Here is a 22,788-nt window from a genome sequence, read left to right as displayed (position 1 = left end):
AAGATATAAATGTCTACGGTTTTCTTTTCCACCTATTATTGGTTTACTTCTCAACTCTGTGATCATTAAAAATGACACTAATGAAATGCTATACATTTTATTTTGGGAAATATTTAGTGATAATCATTTTCTATTATTATAACACATTTTTAATTAGAGAAATTTTATTTGGCATAAAAGATGCCTCTTATTGTCATAGTACTGACATTTGTGATCTCCTTCAAGGCCAGAGTAAGAGTTGCACTTATATCTAGTTCCAGAATGGACAGCCCAGCCTAAGTTGGGGTTTATTTATTTATTTATTTATTTATTTGGCCTATTATTATTATAGGCTAATAAATGCCTATTCAATAAATTAATGTCATAAAGCCCAGACAATGTGGTGATGGAAAGACTCTTGGTAGTTGGTGTTCATAGAGAGATCAGTTTTTGAGATGGATGTGAAGTGGCAAGAAATTAATTCTTCAGTTTTGGAAAAGTGTTTCTTTAGTTTCTTAGGCTCTTCCACATGAAAGCAAAGCCACAGGCTTGGAAAGCCTTCAAACTTTGACTTGGTATGACTTGTTCTTAGTAAAATCAACCTTATCATAGAGATAGAGACACTTTCAAACATATTGCAAACCTATTAATGATCTTACAGTCAGCGAACGGAATTTCCAAGGTATTCTGACTTTGCAAGATGAAAGTTAGGAAAAATAATAAAACTCAAAACAAAATAGAAAGACTGTTATCTTCTCCCATTCTCCACTATTGTTGGTGAGAATACCATTGTTCCCCCACACGAGTTATTATGGCACCAATCATTGTTGCTTTTGCAAATAAAACATAGTTTCTACATTCATATCTGTCTTGTCTTGTAATAGTTCAATTTAATGAAATGTATGGACTTATGATGAAAATGATCACAGGGACAATTTATATCTATGACAGGGCGAATATATATCTTATTTCTAACTTCTAGTTCTTGTGATTTTCTTTCTAGGATTCGTTCTGTCACTAAAAATGCTGTATGAATTTGGGCATGTCTATTTACCTGTGTTTACCTTAATTTTTTCACATGAGAAATAGATTTTACTGGAACAAATACTGGACTGAGATCTTGAGCCTGGGAGTATTTCTGAGTGTGGCCTCTAAGTTAACTATGTAGCCTTGAACACACCAGTGAGGTCTCAATTCTGACATACGCAAAATAAAGACTGTTAGGTTATAAAAATGTTAATATCTTTCAGTATTATAAAATCAAATGATTCTAGTACCACAGAGAAATGAGCAACAGGAGACTTATCTCTCAGCCATTACATTGCACACATTGTACACACACAAACATTTTTATGCCAGTGTGAAGACAAGCTTTTCATATTCCATTCTAAACCATTTGAAAAATTTTAAAGTCCGATAACAGATTTTGAAAAGTTTTATTCTTGGCTTGAATTCTAAAGCTGGACAAACATTACCTACTGAATGAAAACCTCTCACTTTTTTGCATTATGCACAAAACACTGTATTTGTGCTTGTGTGTGTGTGTGTGTGGTGTTAAAGATATGGAATGAATCTTAACATTCCCTGAGATAAAAATAAAACAGAACTTACCTAGATAAATGGAACATTTTTGGGAAAAGTTAACTAAATTCTCACATTTTGAAACTTTTACTATAGTGTTACATAAAAAGAGATTAGAAATTTTGTGGCTTTAGGTCCAAGAAAACTTGAATGCACATCACCTATCATTTCTAGTTACATGGCCTCTCTTAACCATTTTGTCCTTAAAATAGAAATAAGATACTCATCTTGTAAAGTTGATGAATAAACTAGAGCTATAAGCAACAACATGAATGCATTGAGACACTGATACTGAGAGAAAAAAGCAAGTTAAGGGAAGTACAGTATCATAATCTTCAAATAAAGATACTAAATTTTGTTTATGACAACATATAGTAGTAACTATAGAGAAATATATAAAAACATATTTATGTATAGTAATGAAAAAAACCATGCACAGGAATAATAAACACCAAATTCAGGAGATGGATTCCCTCTGGAAAGGAAGGAGGAGTACACAGGAGGCAGTCATATATATATATATTTAAGATTTCATTTATTTAGGATGCCTGGGTGGCTCAGCAGTTGAGTGTCTGCCTTTGGCTCTTTGGCTCAGGGTGTGAACCCAGATCAAGTCTGGATTGGGCTCCCCACAGGGAGCCTGCTTCTCCTTGGGCCTATGTCTTCTATTTATTCATGAGAGACACAGAGAGAGGCAGAGACATAGGCCCAGAGAGAAGCAGGCTCCCTGTTGGGAGCCTGATGTGGGACTTGATCTTGGGACCCCAGGACCATGACCTGAGCCAAAGGTGGATGCCCAACAGCTGAGCCACCCAGGTGCCCCTCTTTTTTTTTTTTTTTTTTCCTTAAGATTTGAGAAAGGAAGAGAGAGTGGGGAGAGGGTTCAAGGAAGAGTCAGAATCTCAAGCAGACTCCCTGCTGAGCTTGGGGCCCCAGGCAGGGCCCCACATGGGGCTCCATCTCACAACCCAAGCCGAAACCCAGTCAGTGAACAGAGCCACCCAGGCGCCCCTCAGTTTATTTTCTTTCTTTTTAAGATTTTTATTTATTTTATTAGAGAGAGAGAGAGAGAGAGACGCAGAGACACAGGCAGAGGGAGATGCAGGCTCCATGCAGGGAGCCCGATGTGGGACTCATTCCCGGGTCTCCAGGATCAGGCCCCGGGCTGAAGACGGCGCTAAACCGCTGAGCCACCGGGGCTGCCCGTATTTTCTTTCTTAAGCTGAGCACACTGGTATTGGGATATTATTCTAAATAACTTTTTACTGTTTTCATAGAAATAAAACAATTACCAAGCGGTAAATGCTATGACTGAGATAGCATATATAAAACATTGAGCACAAAAAAGAAGGTTCAATAAAGTATTACTTCGAAGTTTGGGTTTTCCCATACAAATCTCAAATTCAGGATGAAAAGAACACACAAACAAATACAAGCAAAGTTCTATAAATGCTGGAACTTGGGTATTTAGAAGATAAATTTTCTTTGAATAGATGAGTTCTTTTTCTTTTTTTTTTTTTAATAGATGAGTTTTCTATGAGAGTTTTTCATTTATCTGGAGGTTACTTAGCTTTATTTTATTTCAGAGTTCTTGTGGAGGACTAGGACTGAAAGCCCAAGCATAATGTGAACATTCCCAGATGTGAAATATCTCCTTTACCAATGTGAGCGTTCTAGTAGTTTACATTGTGGACATTCATTTTGAAAACCTTGCTTTCCTCTTTAGCTCAGCAATTTGTTAAAGCTTACGCACCTTGATTTGAGTATGAACCACTTTACTACAATCCCTCTTGCTGTGTTGAATATGCCTGCTCTTGAATGGCTCGACATGGGAAGCAACAAACTTGAACAACTTCCCGATACTATAGAAAGGTAAAATTAGTTTTCTGTGCTATTAACAGCTGTGTTGAAGCCATCCATAATAAGTATGAAGTAACAGACAAAACAAACGAGACCCTAAGCATAATCAATCACGAGAGATCCATGTAGTATAAAATATTGCTACTTTTTAACAGAATACTTTCATTTACTTAAATTAAGGGTTTTGGGAGAGAAAAACTGGCTGTCAATATGTTGACATGAATATGCCATACAGTAACATCACTTAGTGCATGCCAGGCACTCTGCACTTTATAGATGGATGAAGAGGGGCACCTGGGTAGCTTAGTGGTTGAGCAGCTGCCTTTGGCTCAGGTCATGATCCCGGGGTCCTCGGGTCGAGTCCTGCATTGGGCTCCCCACAGGGAGCCTGCTTCTGTCTCTGTCTCTGTGTGTCTCTCATGAATAAATAAATAAAATGTAAAAAACCCTGGCAATTAAAAAGAATAATAAAAAAATAAATGAAACTCACATAGAGATGTTAGCTAAATTGTTCAAGATCAAAGTTTAAGTGTGCAATCTAGGTTTTGAACCAAGGCAGCCTGGCCCAGGGTCCATGCTATTAACCATTATGCACACCTGTCTTGCTCTAACCAGGCATATTAATTATTTCTGATTTTTCTTCTAATATTCTAATTCCGATTAGATAACATTTACAGCAGTTCTTTAAGAAATCCTATGAGAATAGTGAAGAATGCTGAAATATATTGGTTTCCTTCCTACCACCACATGCTGAGAAGTATACTGTAGGGATTAGCCCTCCAATGCAGCTTCCCAATAATCAGGTAATGTGAAGTCAGTTAACTTAACTGGTACACTGGTTAAAGATGTTATGAAAGATGATATTTGTTTCATTTTAGGTTAATAAGAATCAGGGTTTCCATATTATGTATGATTAATTGCATAAACCTCTTTTAATTAATCAGAATGCAAAGCCTACATACATTATGGCTGCAACGGAATGAAATAACATGCTTGCCAGAAACAATCAGCAATATGAAAAATCTGGGTACTCTTGTTCTCAGCAACAATAAACTGCAAGATATTCCAGTGTGCATGGAAGAGATGAACAATCTGAGGTAAAAGTTATAGACACAAAACTGACATGTTCCTTTTTCATTGCAGAACAAAGTAATATAACTTCACATCAAATCCCACAACTTCCATAACAAAATTATTTATTCACTCATTTACCAATTCAGCAGTGACAGAGCCCTGTACACCATGAAGATACGGTGATAAATAAGACACAAGTCTGTAAAATATGCAGAAACTCCAAGTTTGTAGCATTTACTTGTATGTTTGAGATGCACTGGAATTTGGGAAGTTAAGCTGTCCCACATTACATATATGCTAGTATTAATAGTTGCTTCTATAAGCTCTGAAAATAAGTTGTCTAAAGCTAGCGTTTTTCTCTTCTAGAAAAGAAACTTAAAGATTCTTAGGATATTATATCTAACCAAATGTTCAGCTATTTTAACCAGTTTAAAAAAAAAAAGTAATTTAGTGTATTATCATTTGATCTTTCCCCAGGGAAATAAATGTACACTTCTATGGCATCTATAAAAATACTGTTTTTTGGTGAACTGCTAGGTTTGTCAACTTCAGAGACAATCCACTGAAATTGGAAGTAACGCTTCCCCCCAGTGAAAGCCTGGATGAAGAAGAGGAACGGGAATTATTTGGTCTTCAGTTTATGCACGCATATATACAGGAGTCACGGATGAAAGCAGGTATGACGTTGTGTATAACACAGGTCAAATATTTGGTAGAGGAATGTGTATAGACATAAATTCCTTTATAGATTTCTTATCCCTTTCTGGCAAATTTTGTCTCTTGGTCAATATTGTGGGAGGAAAAAAGTGAAATTCAAATCTGTTCACAATTTTGATAAAGGCTTGAAGAGAAGTTGTGAAGATATTTAAAGTCTTTCAAGTAGAGACAGGAAATAATTTGGCCAAGTGCTTGAAGCACAAACAAGTGAACGAAGATGTGATTCACTACCTCATTAGGTAGCTTCACTACCTCATTCTACCAGTTTGGCATGTATTTCAGTGTACTCATGAACACTACCTTCCTTGTCATTTCCTCTTTTTCTACAGTCCACAAAATAACAGCACAGTATTTTGCCTAGGAAGGAAAAATATTGAGAACACAGATTTTTAACCAATAGTTAAAATGTTAAAAGTTTTCACATATAGATTTCAATCACCTAGTCTCTGATAATTAAGAATTAAACCACTTCTCCACTAAAGGAAAACCTTTAACTTAAACCAAGATTAGAAGAGGCCAAAGAGACAATTCTATTAATAAAAACAATGAAACAATCGTATACTAATAGAAATCATAGTTTTACAATGCACTAAAACATGAAGAATTTTTGAATCAAAAGGTCAAATTTATTTTCAAATAGCTGCTTTGGGGAGTAAGTATAATCCAAGCAAACAAATGACAGTTTTTAAGCTATAAGAAATCATCTTTACCAACATCCAGTGGCGGATATTAGGAAATAGTCCTTTGATCTATGATGACGAGCCATGTTTGAAGACAAGTTAGTTTGGGGCCTAGTTTGGGGTAGAAATACATAAAAAACAGGTAGTAGGTAGAATTGATGATTGTATGCTGGGAAATAAGAGGACCTCAAGATTAATCTGTTTTTGGTTAGAGCAACTGGGCAGATGGTGATTCTGGGCTGGGGAAATGAAGTCTAGAAGATGGTTCGGTGGTAGAAGTGGAAGATCAAGAAATCTGAGACAGTCGTGTGTGACATGTGGGAAGAGGTAGTTGTGTAGATGAATCTGAAAGTTCAAGAAGGGGTTTGCTGTCCCTGTAAATCTGGCAGGTCAAGGAACAGCAATATACATAGTCACTTTCTTATGTTGTCTTAAGGGAAGCAAACAAGGTTGGGAAAAACAAGAATCTTTACCTACAATTTGCTGAAGGCCAAGCTTATCTGCCTGCCCATAAAGTACCTGGTACCACTGTCAGAAACATATGAAGCGGGATCCCTGGGTGGCGCAGCGGTTTGGCGCCTGCCTTTCGCCCAGGGCGCGATCCTGGAGACCCGGGATCGAATCCCACATCGGGCTCCCAGTGCATAGAGCCTGCTTCTCCCTCTGCCTGTGTCTCTGCCTCTCTCTCTCTCTCTGTGACTATCATAAATAAATAAATTAAAAAAAAAAAAAGAAAGAAAGAAACATATGAAGCTAAATGGGCAGAGGACTATTATCAGTATAACTATTGAGTGTGTATGTTGTTTTCTGGAACACAGCTGAGATTAGGCCTACTGTAGAATATGCTTTATTCCTGGACATAAGTTGTTGAATGATGCAAAGCAGATTGTATGACACAAATTAGCACTGCCTGACCCAATAAAATCACATAAATTACTGAATGATGTATTATTACTCTTATTTATATTCGCTTGATTGGGCAGCATGAATAATTAACTTTAGAAATAATCAAACCACCATCCTTTAATAATAGTGGACATAAAACTTATAAAAAGAGAAAAAAGGTTACAACTTAAGCAGAGATAATAAAACCAAGTCTGCCTATTGTCACTAAAAATAGATTTGTGAATTAGCAGTATTAACAGTTAGTATTAATTGTGCTTGGAGCTGTTCTAAGCATTTTACATGTGTTATCTCATTTGTTATAACAACCATGTGAGGTAGGTATTATTATTATTATTATTATCTTCATCATCCCCATTTTAAACAGGGAAATTGAGGCACAAAGAGATTAAGCAGTTGCCCAAGGTCATACGCTGAGGTGGCAGGGTAGGAGCTGAACTTAGGCAGTTTCATAAAACATAGGAGATTAAAGTAGAAAAGTGAGGAATTTTAAAAAGGCTAGGCTTCTAATCTATAACTCATATAATCATAGATCTATTTATAGGAGAAGAAAGTTACCTAAGAATATCATTATAGTATCTAAAATTAGTTAATTCTGATCTTTCTCTTGCAAAGGTACATTGGTACATTGATTAAGACAATTTTTACAAATAAAGGCAGAAATAAATCAAGGATAACATGAAGACAGTAACAGTCCTGACCATATGTTTGGTTTAATATTTGCTTGTGCATAGAAACTGCTTATGAGTTAAATAAGGCCTAAATGTAAGGAGGTTTTTGGTTTCATTATCTAATTTCCACTTTATTCCAAATTATTTAAGTCAAACAAGTGAGAATATATAGTTGTACTGATAAACATAAAAATGTCCTTTTAAAAGATATGATACCTAATTAACTTATAAGTTATTTGCAAATTTCAATTTAATTTGTGAATAAGGCTTATAAGTTATCTTTTTGGAATTTCTAACTAGATAATTATTCAATTAAAATGAAGTGAAATAGCTTATTTCCCTTAAAAACTATCTCCTCAGTTTTTGTTGTTATGGATAAATTTAGATAATACAGATATGGCGCTAAAATCTGAAGGTGAATTCCTTGATTGTGAACATCTCTGAATTTCTTTGCATTAGAAAAAAAGAATCACGATTGATTATCCTTTCCAGATCTGAATGGACAAAAAAAAATCCATACATAAGCCACATTCTCAGACTGGCCCTTGTTATAAACCTACAATTGATCTTTACATCTTCAACTTGAGAAATATTAAATAAAACCAAAGGAAAAAAATAAATTTCCCAAATACAAATACAAAGTTAATGTGCTAGGTGTGTATTGATGTGTTCTGTGTGTTTCAGATAACCAAGTCAACTGTTCCACTACTTTACCAATCTCCATAAATACTGATGGATAATTTAACTCAAGATGCCCTGCTGAAGAGAATTACTTTGGGAATTTGGTGAATTCGCTAATGTTTGGACTTTTAAAGTAAAAAGAAAAACTATTACCAAAGTTCAATGAGGCCACAACATTTTTAAGAATTCATATTATCTGCTATGTAAATTATATTTTCATGAATATAAAAATACAATTAAAAAATTCTTTTGGTGGAAGACATATGTTCAGAATTTCTTTTCCATTAAGGAGTTGTTTCTGGTGATAAAGAATGATTTGGTAAAGCAGTTAACAATACATTTTCCAAAGACACCAGAGGATCTGTATAGTACTGTAAAGCAGGACTGAATCCTTTCTGCTGTAAATACTCAACTCGGCCTTGGTCAATCAGCAATTTACAAAGATGTCCGATTTTCTTCTTTTCTTCAACAGTAAGGAACCTAAATCAAATAAAAACAAAATATTGTTAAAATCTGTAAAAGTTTATAAAAAAATTATTTTAGTCACTTCTATTTATTGATAAGTTCCTAAGTAACCTGCAGTATACTATGTGCTATGTCCCATGCTTCCAAGATACATTTTTATTTATGCCACAATAAAAGTGTATTTTAATGTATTCTAAAATTGGATGGTAAAATGAATTTTCATGAATAGACTCTCAGTAACATTTATCTAAAAAAAAAAAGCACAGCAATAACAAAACATTCCTGCCCTGGTGTTGTGCATTTCAATGTAGTCACTTACCCAGGTACACTCTCAGCACTGTCGTCTGTGATTCTGCATCCCCCGTCATCATGCTCTTCACTGGCATCGCTGTGCTTATCTTTTCTCTTTGTAGTAAGATTGGAAGCTTCCAAAGATGTTTTTCGCATTCCACAAGTTGCCCAACTACTCATTCGCTGGAAGTAGTGGAATTCCACTGCTCCAAGGCCTAGAGCCCTGAAATACTCTTTGCCCACATAATGTCTCCAATCACACCTGTGGTGACAACAGAGTGCAATAACAATGCCAGCCACAGGGGTCCACTTCTCTGGGACATTTTTTTCATTTCCTTCCTTGGCCAAAGTGTTAATTTCTTTTTCTGTTTTATCATTCTTTATGCGTTTGGCTAAAGGTTCTTCATTCCTTTCCTCACAACTGGCAGCATAGGTTTCAACCAAACATCGTAATGCAAGATCTGCAAACACAATTATGTGGCCCCCCCAAACCACATCATCTTTAAAAATAAGTATTTTTTACATTTATTCAGCAGTATGGTTTCTAAAATCCCAACAATAAACACCTGCTTAGCTTTATACTTGTAATAATTCTTCCACGAATTATCAATTTTGTTCATATTTGCTGTTTTCTCATTAGCATCTCATTTTCTCTAATGATTTATTCTACTTCCCCCAAAAACTCGCTGAAGCTTAAGATCTACATCTGTAAAAACTTCTAGTCCAACTACTCAAATTGGCTCTTATTTCTCCTACTCTAGCTGAGGAAAGAACTTGTATAGGAAAAAAATCTTTGATCTACACTTATATTCCAGGGAAGTTTTGAGCTTTAGAAACCCAAAGAAAGAATAGAGGGGAAGGCATCTGCTAAGTATCTGCTTAGATTGATTTACGTGGCAGTCCTGAAACATAGCTGTTCATAGCAAATCCTGATGAGCTGAAGAGTTGATAAAAGAGAGTCATTTTGTGGAAAGTAGGCCTCACTGAGCAGCCTTACAGTATTTATGCATTCATTCAACAATAAGTTACTGATGCCTTTCATGTCCAAGCTTTGCGAATGTAATGATGATTAAACACATAAACTTTGAGGTGGTCCATATTAAAATGAAAAATTTAGGGATGCCTGGGTGACTCAGTGGTTGAGCGTCTGCCTTAAGCTCAGGTTGTGATCCCGGAGTCCCGGGATCGAGTCCCACATCAGGCTCCTTGCACAGAGCCTGATTCTCCCTCTGCCTGTGTCTCTGCCTCTCTGTGTCTCTCATGAATAAATAAATAAAATCTTTAAAAAATAAAGTGAAAAATTTACATTTAAAAGCTTAATAAATAGATTTTTTTATGACTATGACTATATCCTACTGAAGACTGCTATATGAGTTGACAATACTGGGAAGACTCCAAACCTATACTATAAAACCCATACCTGTGTCTGATTAGATTGGCATGCTGTGTCTATTCAATCAAAAACATGTATTTTAAAATGTTATTACCCTAAGATGTAACCAGTGACTATTAAATTATTTTATATTTCACTAATAAATTTAATTCAATATATGAGTCTAAGTCAATGAACAGTGGGAGAAAGAGAGAGCTTTCTTTTTTATTTAATAAACTATTATTTTCTGACAAAATATATTCAGTCAGTTTTATTTATATTGGACTTAAGTACATGATTTTCAAAAATATGAATAACCTGAAAAATTATTTAAAAAATGAAGTTATTTTACAATCAGAAGGTATTTAATCTATTTCAACCTTTCCTTCACCAAGAACTTAAAGGACAAAGAAATCTACCAAAGAAAGGGATCAAGAAACATAGCAAATGGGTGGACAAGATTATTCATTCACTCAAATGCTTAGTGTTTCTATTATAAAGCCAACCATCATGTTAGTACACTCCCCGTGCTCAAAAAATTCACAGCATAGTGGGAGAATCAGATATATAAACAAATAATTAAAATACCATAAGGTAGAGATATGCAGACAGAATTATGATAAACACTAAGGAAATTAGAACTTGACACAATATAGTACATGGGAAAAGTACACAGGGTTTCAATTTGCTGGGCAGCTAAGCTGTAGGCAGGAAGTGGCAAAGGCTGGAAGGCAGTGGCCAGATTGACAGCAGGTCTTCCTGTTAAAAACCTTGAGGGAAAATCTTAAAAAAAAAAAAAGGGGGGGGGGGATCCCTGGGTGGCTCAGCGGTTTAGTGCCTGCCTTTGGCCCAGGGCATGATCCTGGAGTCATAGGATCAAGTCCCACATCGGGTTCCCTGCATGGAGCCTGCTTCTATCTCTTCCTGTGTCTCTGCCTCTCTCTCTCTCTCTCTCTCTGTGTCTCTCATGAATAAATGAATAAAATCTTAAAAAAAAAAAAAAAAAAAAACCTTGGGGGCATCCCTGAGTGGCTCAGTGGTTTGGCGCCTGCCTTCAGCCCAGGGCGTGATCTTGGAGTCAAGGGATCGAGTTCCGCATCAGGCTCCTTGCATGGAGTCTGCTTCTCCCTCTGTTTCTCTCTCAACCTGTGTCTCTCATGAATAAATAAATAAAACCTTAAAAAAAAAAAAAAGGCCTTGGACTTTCTGCTGTATTAGGAGCTACCGAAGAGTTTTAAGGGGAAAGATATGTGTGTAACCAAGGGGTCTAAATATTAGTAATTAAATAGGTTGTGGAAGGAGACCATCAGAGAAAGAGAAAGAATGGCACAGATGTAGGGGAAGAACTGGAAAAAAGAATGTTATCATAGGAAAGGAAACAGAATTTCAAGAAGGGCAAGCAACTGGACTGCCTGGCTGTCAGTCTCAGCCAGAGAGCATGCAACTCTGGATCTCGGGAGTCGAGAGTTCCAGCCCCACGTGGGGTGAAGAGATGACTTAAATTAAAAACAAAAACAAAAACAAAAACAATCTTAAAAAGAATGGCGGCAATCATAGGAAATAAACTGAGGGCTGCAGGGGGTGGGGGTGGGTGGAGGGACAGTGTAACTGGGTGATGAACATTGAGGAGGACACGTGATGTAGTGAGCCCTGGGTACTATATAAGACTGACGAATCACTGACCTCTACCTCTGATAATAATACATTATACGTTAATTAATTGAAATAAAGTTTTTCAAAAAGAAAACAAATTAACAAAGAAGGGCAAGCAACTGCAGTAGAGATTTTTCAGTAAGATAACAACAGAGTGATGAAGGGAGAAATCAGTGAATCAAGAGAGGAAAAGTATGTGGAATAATGAAAAATGGCCAATATAGATTATACTTCTGAGAAACTTGGGTCAGATGGGTAAGAGTAAATGAGTATGCTTTTTTCTCTCCCCAGGACAGAACTGGCTTACATCAGAAGGTTTTTATGAGGGTTAAATGAGATAAGGTACATGAAAGTCATCTTAAAAACTATGAAGGACAACACAAATATATAATACTCAAAGCCATTTCCAGCTAATTTGAATAATGTCTTATGGAGGCTCCAAGTTCCCCCTACGGGAGATGATGAAACCAGTAGGAGCCAGGAAGAAGATATAACAATAGCTAACTTTTCCTAAGCACTCATATGCACCAGATACTTCCATGTAACCAGATAAATTATATAATACCTGTTTTACAGAGGAGATAACCAAAATTCAGAAAGGCTAAATAATTTCCCAAGGTTACACAGCACAGCTGAATTCTAGATTATCCAAATGCAAAGCCTATGCTCTTTCTACCTTACCATGCTACACCTAACAGATGGATGTGCTAAGATAAGACATCTTAGATTTTTTATCTAATATTTCTTTTTCCATTCCCCAGAGTCCTGGTACATAATCATCTTCTAGCAGGAGAGGTTTCAGGGTCCTTTCCAAGCAACTCCTTAAAAAAATCAGTAGCTTCTGGGGTAGAATCATACAGTTTCCACAAATGATTTGTTTACTTTTTGGTTGAAATATAACCCAAAAAGCTTTAAGTCTCATATGACTCAGTCTTTACCTATGAAACTCTTAATTCATCCTGCAAAATGGCCAAAATAAGAAAACTCTATATCTGATGTAACACAAGGCCAATGCTACTAGGAAGATCAATTAGCTGTAAGCGTATGTGGTATAAACTACTCAAGAGACTATTTCAATGATTGGGACCATGTTAAGCTACAACTTGATGTGTTCATCTACACATTATTAGTATGTTAACGTACCTGTTGCCACACCACACAAATGCTTTCCAATTCCTACCACAGGCAGTTTTTCTTTGCTTAGCAAAGGAATCTTGTCTGAAATATAAGAAAATAAAAATGAATTAGCTCTCTTGTGAGATAAGGAAGGCATTAACATGGCCTCTCCAAAGACAGAACTAATTTAAATCTTTGAATTTAAGGGCTGAAAGAAACTCAAACAAAAACTTCTCGCTTTATAGCTGAGGAATAAGACTCACAGATATAGTAACCTGATAAGTAACACAGAGGGCTGCTGACCAGCCAGAATTAAAATTAAAGTTTCTTTCTTATTTGTTTCCCTTTTTTTCCCCCTCTTGCCCCTGGTGGGCTTCTCCTCCAGAGTTAGTTTCCTGATTCTTATGCCAATGTCATTTCTCTCTACTGACTCAGGACTTTCCCCTGTATAAGCCTTATTTTGCTAAATATTATTAACTAATTGATAAAAGAACTCAAAGCTTTCCCTGCTAGAAGATTTATTTTGAACAAATAATACATACAATAAACATGTAATATATAAAACACTATATTCAGTATTATAATCAAACTATATATTTTTTTAATATATCTTGATGTTGGGGATCCCTGGGTGGCTCAGCGGTTTCGCGCCTGCCTTTGGCCCAGGGCGTGGTCCTGGAGTCCCGGGATCAAGTCCCGCGTCAGGCTCCCTGCATGGAGCCTGCTTCTCCCTCTGTCTGTGTCTCTGCCTCTCTCTCTCTATGTCTATCATAAATAAATAAAAATAAATCTTTTAAAAATATATATATCTTGATGTTCAAAAATAAGATATCTTTGCTTTTTACATTGTTTTGAAAAAAAGAAAATATTCATAACAGTCCTGAAAAAAGTAAAAAAAAAAAGGTCCACAAGGTAATGAAGTAAGATAAACTATATCACAGTTTTAGCCTCCATTTCCCCTTCTTATTTATTTCCCTTTTTGTAAGATTCTGAAATGAAAAGTATGCTTCCTCTAAAAAATTCAGCTACAGCATCAAGCACGGTGAACAGTCCCATGGAAGTACTTAGTAAATATTTTTACTTTTCTGTTACTTGCTTTCAAATGTTATTATATTACTTGCCAGGAGAAAATGGTACCAAATGGAACAGTTTGCTTGTATCAGGGAATATAGAAGTTTAAATTAAGTTAGTTCAAGAAACTTACCATCAGTTAGAGTGAAGGGAAAGGAATTCTAAGAAAAACCTTCTCCTTTATGCTTGAAAATTATCTCATTTCCTCTGTCTCCTATATCTTTGGGCTTGGAAAATAGAACAGAGGAACTTCTGTCAAATGATGGTAGATTAAATGCAAATAGGAGTTTACTCTCTCCTAAAACTCCACCACAATGTGGATAAAAGGATTTTTTTTTTAAAGACTGTATTTATTCTTCTGAGAGAGAGAGAGAGAGAGACAGGCAAAGGCAGAGGCAGAGAAAGAAGCAGGCTCCATGCAGGGAGCCCGATGTGGGACTTGATCCCAGGTCTCCAGGATCATGCCCTGGGCCAAAGGCAGTGCTAAACCGCTGGGCCACCTGGGCTGCCCGGATTTTTGAAAAGATATAAACTCACAAGATCTGAAAGAGGACAAAAGGAGACAAAAATGGGAAAGTCTGTGACTCAACCAAATTTATTCTACAGATCTTCCAAAGGCTCAAGAATTGGGGGCATTAGGTACTTTTGGAGTAGAGCTGAGTAGCTATAATGCAGAGTGTTGGTGGAAAGCCTGTTTAAGTAGTCAGATCCCTACCTCACAGCTCCTTGGTGACTACCTCTTTCCTACATGATGGAAGACTGTAGACTAATTCTCTCAAGTAGATCTGATCAAGTAGAACAGGAATTCAGTGGATTTAGGGACAAGAGGAAGTTGAAAGGTGAAGTATGATAAAACAGCAGGAATCAGTGAGCATGCCTACTAATTTCCCTATCTCTCGTTCCCCACTGGGTCCCGAGATGTTGGTCATCAGACTTTTACCCTCTAGGTAGGTGATCAGAGAAGAGTCTTCTCTGCAGAATCTGACCAGCCCAAGAGGAAAGATGACCTCTTAGGCAAATCACACCTGTGATCACTCCACCTGAGGACCCAGAGTTCTGAGTCCCTCAATCCTAAGAATACACTATCAAGGAGCATCAGATTTTGGAGGACAGCTTCTAAGTTACAAAACCAAAACAAGTGGAAAAGAACAAATTGGTGAAAACAGATTACAAAGGGAGAATAATTCTAAAACACCATTATTAATATCCTCTGAAAGAAATTATAATTATAAAAAAGATCAAAATATAATAATAAAGATAAATTCAGAGAAAAAATCCTAGAAATTAAAACTATGATAGAAAAAATTTAAGTTGGGAAAATTTTAGGAAGTATAGAAAAAAGACCAAAAGACATAACACAGAGAAGTTTTCTTCAAAGAAGTAGAAAACCATCCCAATAAGTCTAATAACTATGTCATAAGAATTCTTCCTTAAAGGAAGAAAAGAGAAAGTGGAGCAAATTATGAAAGAAAGAATCCAAGGAAATTTCCCAGAAAGCTGAGAATACTAGAATCTCTAAATCAAGATTTCTCATCCCTGGCATTATTGACTTTTTGGCCTCAATAATTTTGTTGTGGGGAGCTATACCATACCATATGAGATATTTAGCAGGCCTCTGGTCTAGTAGGGAGGCTCTCTGGACTGTATCCATATCATGGACTGTAACCATAGTATGCCCACTGCTATGACAATCAAAAATGTCTCAGACATTGCCAATGTGCCCTGGGGGACAAAGTCCCACCAGCGAGAACCACTGCTATAAATGAAGGAGGCACAATGGATAAAAATATAACCATAGGAAGGCCTATCACTGTGAAAATTTAAAACACGAAAGACAAAGAAGAATTTCAAGAAAAAAGCAGATCAAGTACAAGGGACCAAGAAATTTCAAGAAAAGGGATGCCTGGGTGGCTCAGTGGTTGAGCATCTGCCTTTGGCTCAGGGTGTGATCCTGGAGTTCCAGGATCAAGTCCCACACTGGGCTCCCTGCATGGAGCTTGCTTCTCCCTCTGCCTATGTCTCTTCCTTTTCTCTCTCTGTGTCTCTCATGAATAAATAAAATCTTAAAAAAAAAAAAAGAAATTTAAAGAAAAAAGCAGATCAAGTACAAGGGAGCAAGATTCAGAACAGCACTGAACTTTTATTTTTTTTTATTTTTTATTTTTTAAATTTTATTTATTTATGATAGTCACACACAGAGAGAGAGAGAGAGGCAGAGACACAGGCAGAGGGAGAAGCAGGCTCCATGCACCGGGAGCCCGACGTGGGATTCGATCCCGGGTCTCCAGGATCGCGCCCTGGGCCAAAGGCAGGCGCCAAACCGCTGCGCCACCCAGGGATCCCTGAACTTTTAAATAATACTAGTGGAACAGAACTTTCAAAATTCTAAAGGAAAATGATTTTTTTAAAGAGATTTTATTTATTCATGAGAGACACATACACAGAAAGAGGCAGAGACATAGGCAAAGGGAGAAGCAGGCTCCCTGTAGGGAGCCTGATGCAGGACTTGATCCCGGGACCCTAGGATCACAACCTGAGCCAAAGGCAGGCTGCTCAACCACTGAGCCACCCAGGTACCCCAGAAAATGATTTTCAATCTGGAAATACAAATACCCAGCCAAGTCAAGTCTAAAATAAAAGATGTTTTCTAACAATGCGAGGCCTCAAATTTATCTCTATTGCATTGTTTCTCAAAAGCTATAGGACTAGGTGCTCTACCCAAAGAGTGAATCAATAGATGTGGGAAAAGATGTGGAAAAATAAATTCCTACCCAGGAGAGTGAAGGAAATCCCCAGGATGAGACTGAAAAAAGTTTTAATGTTGATCATTGTGCCCCAGGAATGGAGGGCATCCAGTCTGGACTGGAACATGTCTGAAGCATACAGGGGAGAATTTTTCAGCAAGATGGAAACTAATAAAATAGTTGATGAATGTATTACAACGAATACATTTTTAAAAGACAAAGTAAATAAAATTATAAATTATTAATTTAGCAAACAAAAAAATTAAAGAGGAGGAAGTAATTTACTACATGGTCCAGTGGTAAAAAAAAAAATGATTTAATCATTTCGTACATACTAGAAAGATGAGGATTGGAAAATGTTTGCACTTGAAGCGTGGCAAAGGTACAAAATCTTTATCTTCCATTGGGAGAAACTGATAGATAATGCTTTAAGAAAAAAGGTGGGGGGGGGGCAACGAAACCAAAAGCCTATCGTTAGAGATTTCATTTATTTATTTATTTTTAAAAAGATTTTATTTATTCATAGACACACAGAGAGAGAGAGGCAGAGACACAGACAGAGAGAGAGGCAGGCTCCATGCAGGGAACCCAATGTGGGACTCGATCTCGGGTCTCCAGGATCACACCTCAGGCTGCAGGCGGCGCCAAACCGCTGCGCCACCGGGGCTGCCCAGAGATTTCATTTAAATATAAAAATCCACTTGCAACGGGTAAATGAAGTTGGCTCCAAAGAGAGAGCCATGGCTAGGAGGAAGTGGCTGCTGCTGTTTTTATAACAACTTGAGAACTTGTACAATTGTTTCAGTCTTAACCACACATATATAACTTTAATAAAAGCCCAAAAAAGAAAAAGAAGGGGCAGGGATGTCCATAGTGAACTCATTCAATAGATGCTTCCTATTCTTTCTCTTCCCCTAAAATGATGAATAGTCAATTCCAACCCCGCTACCCACAAAGTCCTTTAAATAAATGTCACTTTCTCCTTGCTTCAAAACTACTTTTAATCACTCTCAGTATGTCATTAAATAAGTCTTTTATTTTAAATATTAAGAAAAAACTGAAGTATGGAAGTCAGGAGATTATAATTCACATTTTCACTGGTGGCTATATTTTTACGTAGGTCACTATTTAGCAGGAGAGAGTTTTTCAAATTAATGCTAACTTTAAAAGGGCAGTATTGAACTAGATTATAGATATTTGCTTCATTATTAGTCTTTCTCTCTTATTTTGGTTTAAAACTATGGAATAGGGGCACATGGTGGGCACAGATGAGTGATCTAGAAACTATTTAATAAATATGGTATGCTACCTTCCAGTATATTTAAAAAGAATTCAATACATAGCATAAAAGCTTGTCTAGGATTTTCAATGTCACAAAAGAAATACATTCAGTTAAATAATTTTAAATACAGTGATTTATACAGAAATGTTGGGTTGCTCCACAAAGCTGTATTAGTGAGTGGATGGAAGAGGTCACTAGGATATGTTTGTATTAATATGAAAAACTATAAAGACTATAAAAAGGTACAGAAAAGGCACAAAAAGTATGACTGAAGCAGGGGTGAGTGTGTGAACTGTGACTTCCACAGAGGTGAATTTGTTTGGTACAATTTAAAATTCTAGCAAGTATCTTTTACCAACAGTGGGACAAAGAATAATCTCATTTCTTTGATAGTTCAGGTTAAGTAATGTTAATTATAGGCAGAAGGCACTAGCCTTTTTTAGGGGGCAGAGGGAGAGAGAATCTTAAAGAGGCTCCACACCCAGTACAGAGCCTGAAGCAGGGCTTGATCTCATGACCTTGAGATCAGGACCTGAGCCCAAATCAAGAGTTGGACGCTTAACCAACTGAGCCACCCACGTGCCCCTGAACAGACTCATAATTAAAAAGATCAAAGAGGGGTGCCTGGGTGGCTAAGTCAGTTGGGTATCTGCCTTTGACTTGGGTCATAAATCCAGGTCCTAAGATTGAGCCCTGTATTGGGAATCCTTGCTTAGCAGGGAGTCTGCTTCTCCTTCTGCCCATCCCCACAGATGCTTGTTCATTCTCTCTCAAATATATAAATAAAATCTTAAAAAAAATAAAAATAAAAAGGACAAACAAATAATGTAGGGACATATTATCAAAACTTTTATTAAACTCTTTCCTAATATGATACTTCATTTCTAATGATACTGAAATCTCATTTTAAAAAGTTCCAGACCTAATTCAATTTACATTTATCCAAACGTTAGATATAACACAATGCATTAATTTTAGTTTGTTTTCCCTGAAGCACTGTTCTGCATGACTGGATTTCTAAGCAACCCTCAGAATTTGAAACTTCTATGATTTATGGAAGGGCAACCGAAAGTTATGCAACTTACTCAAACACAAGTGTTGAATATCAATTTGAAGTCTCTCAAACACTGAATTTTTCTTTCTGTGTTTGCCATCTACCTGCAGAAACAGAACATAGTCATAACAACAGCTTTTTATGTTTAAAAAAAGCTTTATGAAAATAAAAAAATTTCTCTTTGTTTTCAAAATTCAGAGGAAATAATTTCCCATCTTATCTTTAATATTTAAAAAACAGAATCACTAATTAAAAAATTTTAAGATTGTATATTCTTTGATGAAAACTCTAAAATAACAATATCATATATTTTTAAAAAGCTTAAAATTTTATAAATTATTATGTACAATTATTTCCTCTAACTCTAAAACGACCCTATTCACTGATGAAGGAACTAAGCTTCACAGATGTTAAGTGACTAACCTAAGATTATTTGCAAGCTCCTTTGCCTTAGGCCCTAATACACTATTTTCGGCTCATTCTTCTTACTCTCTCTAAAAGATCACAACCACCACTCTGATCTATGTCCATGTGTCTATGACTTAAAAATCAACACTGTGGCCCAGATTTTTCTGATGAACACCAGACACATATCTCTAGTTGTGAACTAGAAAGCTCTACTTCAACTGTAAACTCATTCAAAACTGAACCCATCATTTCTCCCCACAAACCTATTCTTTCTCTTCTTCCTTCTATATTCCCTAGGTCAGATAAAATGCACCACCAGTCATTTAAAGCCATCAAGCGTCACCTGAAATAACTCCTCTGTCATTCTTAATGACTAATAAATAAAATCACCAAATCTCCTTCTTCTAAAATCTTAGCATTTCTCATACTCTTTCCCTCTTCTCCATGCCTCTGCAATAGTCTTAGCTCTGGCCCATTTCTTACTTGGATTACTGGATAATAATTATCTTGTTATTAATCTATTTCAAGTCTCAGACTCTTCTGATACAGCTTTAATGGTATTACTAGGATGAACTTTTTAAAATTTATTTTTATTTTTTAAAGATTTTATTTATTTATTCATAAGAGACACAGAGAGAAAGAGAGGCAGAGATATAGGCAGAGGGAGAAGCAGGCTCCATGCAGGAAGCCTGACACGGAACTCGATCCCAGGTCTCCAGGATCACGCCCTGGACTGAAGGCGGTGCTAAACCGCTAGCCACCTGGGCTGCCCTAGGATGAACTTTTAAAAAGCCTTTTTATTTTCTTCACCAACTCTCACATATTCTTTCAATCTCCCCTCAGCTGTCACTTTTTCCAAGAAACCTTCCCTGATCCACACTACACTGAGTCTGTGTTCTATCTTCATGCTTCTATGGCTTCTGGTACTTACTATCATCATAAGAGACTTAGCATACTGAGCCAAAATACTCCTAAGTCTGCTCCACTAGATGTAAGATTTTCAAAGACAAGAACTAAATCTTGTTCCACTGTATATCCAGCATGTAGCAGGATAAAGTTGAACTCCTTCCTTTGGCATAAAATAGGATTCCTTCCAGAGTTTAGCCATCCTGTCCCATTTCATCACCACTGAACCCTACTTGGAACTATGCATTCTCATCACACAGAAGTGTTTCCATGTTTCCCTATTGTTTCAGGTATTTGGTTACACTGTTCCTGCTTCCTAGAATGCTTCCCAAACCCTTTACCAAGGAAACATTAATTCTCCTTTCAAGATAGACCTCAGGCATCACCTTTTCTATGTAGCCATTTGCATCCCTTCCCTGCATTAAAACATGCCACTCCCTCTTTTGAAACTACACTGTACTCTGGTGCAGATTACTTTTATATAATAATTAATTTGTGTCTCTCCTTTCTAAATATAATAGAGCACAGAGACCTTGTCTTGATTTTATCTACTCAATGTCTGTCATGGTGCCTAATGGTATGCTCAATAAATATATACCGAATGAAGTTAGCAAGGGGCACAGGTAGGTTAGAACCCAAGACTTAACTCCTAGCTTGAGTTTGGCTCTTTCCACATATTTTCTTGTCTCTGCAAATAATTTTAAGAACTCCGCTCACTGGACTATCAAAATTTAGATTAAAAAATTTACCTTCAGTTTAAGTCATCAATATAATTAGAATAAAAAGCCGTATCAAATCAACACAAAAATTAATTTTCTGAATATCATGGTTTTCTTTTTTTTAATAAGAAAAGTGCAAACAAAGTTTGGTTACTAACATACTGCCAAGAATTCACGTACCTTGAATCTCGTGGTCACCTTTTCTACTAGGATGAAGTGAACTTTTTCAGCATCTTTTAAGGCAATATCAACCCAATGAGATAATTTTCCCTTTCCTGCTCCAAACTCAACAAAGCATCTTCTTGGACCAAGTAACTTTAATTTTTCAATGTTACCTAAAATAGAAGCCTGCAAACTTCACAAGATTATTTTATAAACTAGAGTAAACACATTTGGCTTGAATGGGAAAACAGCAAGGTAATTTCTATAAGGCAGCATGTGCACATAGATAATTTTGTTTGGCTTTAAATTTCTTCCATTGTTCTGAAATTTTTAACACACAGTACTCAGAACCATATCCATGCCAAAAATTTTTAATATATGTTAACATATTTTTTTTTTGAAATGGAAAGATTCTGTTCCCTGAAAGATAAACTAAATAAAACCTCATTAACTATATTTAGAAAGAATGTTAGCTTTTGACAAATGAACAAAAGGCCAATTTTAGTATAGTGACTATGACCTAAACATACCTGCTGTTTCAGGTGTTTGGTTGCAGAATCACCATTTTTAGGGTCATTAAGGGCATCATGCAATGCTGGATGGGACATAATTTGATCTTTAAGTGTAGAGTTCAAACCTGTGCCAAATATAAGCACAATAGCTTAAGCAACCAAACATGAAACTGTAGGGCTCTGAACAACGGTAGTAACATCTTGTAAGCCACACTGGTATCAACTCACGTGGCACCTAATTATTCTAAAAATTTTAACTTGCAACTGTAGGCAGACTTACCTTCACTTGCTTTCCGCAATTTCTTAATTAAGCTTTCCAACTGCTCTTCAGAAAGAGAAGAAATCGGAACCTATATACAAAAATGGGGCATGAGTGGTCTGGAAACTAACCATCACTAATAATATAGATTCTATAGGAAAATCCATTCTAAATTCAAAGCAATTAGTTTATTTTAAACAATTATTACAACAGCTTATTCATAGATAGCTCACAGATATCTTTTAAAATTAAATTAAATATTAAGTCCAGTACTTACTAATTGTTCAGGTATTTCTGTTTCATCGTTTAAGCCCGCATTAATATCTTGAATAAAGAAGTCCTTAACAAAAACAAAACCACAACAATACTGTTATTAATGTGAAGAGGTCAGAAAATTAAGGTGAAAAACTGATCATTCTCTTCTTTCTATACTCTCTACCTGCCATCCTCCCTATCTCTCATTTATGAATTTAAATAATTACACATGGCTAGTGGTTACTATACTGGACCATGTAGATATAGAAGAATGAAAATAATAAAATAATACTATTTCTACAATCCTGTTCTAAAAGTAAAAACTACTGTTGGAACTTTATGCATAGTGATGGACTTTTGTTACACAGAAGGG

General features: G+C 36.3%; 2 protein-coding genes across 4 annotated transcripts in view; one reads left to right on the top strand and one right to left on the bottom strand.

The window, feature by feature from the left end:
- LRRC39 (leucine rich repeat containing 39) overlaps window positions 1–8,406 on the top strand; it is a 29,223-nt gene extending 20,817 nt beyond the window's left edge. For 2 of the 3 annotated variants that reach the window (XM_077905601.1, XM_077905600.1), the window contains exons 6-9: window positions 3,287–3,432; window positions 4,365–4,517; window positions 5,032–5,171; window positions 8,150–8,406. In XM_077905601.1, coding sequence (XP_077761727.1) covers window positions 3,287–3,432; window positions 4,365–4,517; window positions 5,032–5,171; window positions 8,150–8,205 — 495 coding nt within the window. In that variant the 3' untranslated portion in view covers window positions 8,206–8,406. Of the gene's footprint in view, window positions 1–3,286; window positions 3,433–4,364; window positions 4,518–4,971; window positions 5,172–8,149 lie in introns of those variants that run through there. The other variant, XM_077905602.1, reaches the window with a different exon arrangement.
- Window positions 5,816–21,944, bottom strand: TRMT13 (tRNA methyltransferase 13; the record flags this gene model as incomplete). Its single annotated transcript, XM_077906993.1, has 6 exons — window positions 5,816–8,626; window positions 8,931–9,363; window positions 13,071–13,145; window positions 19,226–19,298; window positions 21,408–21,460; window positions 21,920–21,944. Coding segments are annotated over 6 exons (855 nt in total), but the record flags the coding sequence as incomplete, so codon positions are not given.
- Between the last annotated feature and the right edge of the window lie 844 nt (window positions 21,945–22,788).

The sequence above is a fragment of the Canis aureus genome, chromosome 8, assembly GCF_053574225.1.
Source record: "Canis aureus isolate CA01 chromosome 8, VMU_Caureus_v.1.0, whole genome shotgun sequence".
NCBI classification, from domain to species: Eukaryota; Metazoa; Chordata; class Mammalia; order Carnivora; family Canidae; genus Canis; species Canis aureus.
Note: the sequence above shows the minus strand (reverse complement) of the source record. Positions and strands in the feature narration are given on the sequence as shown.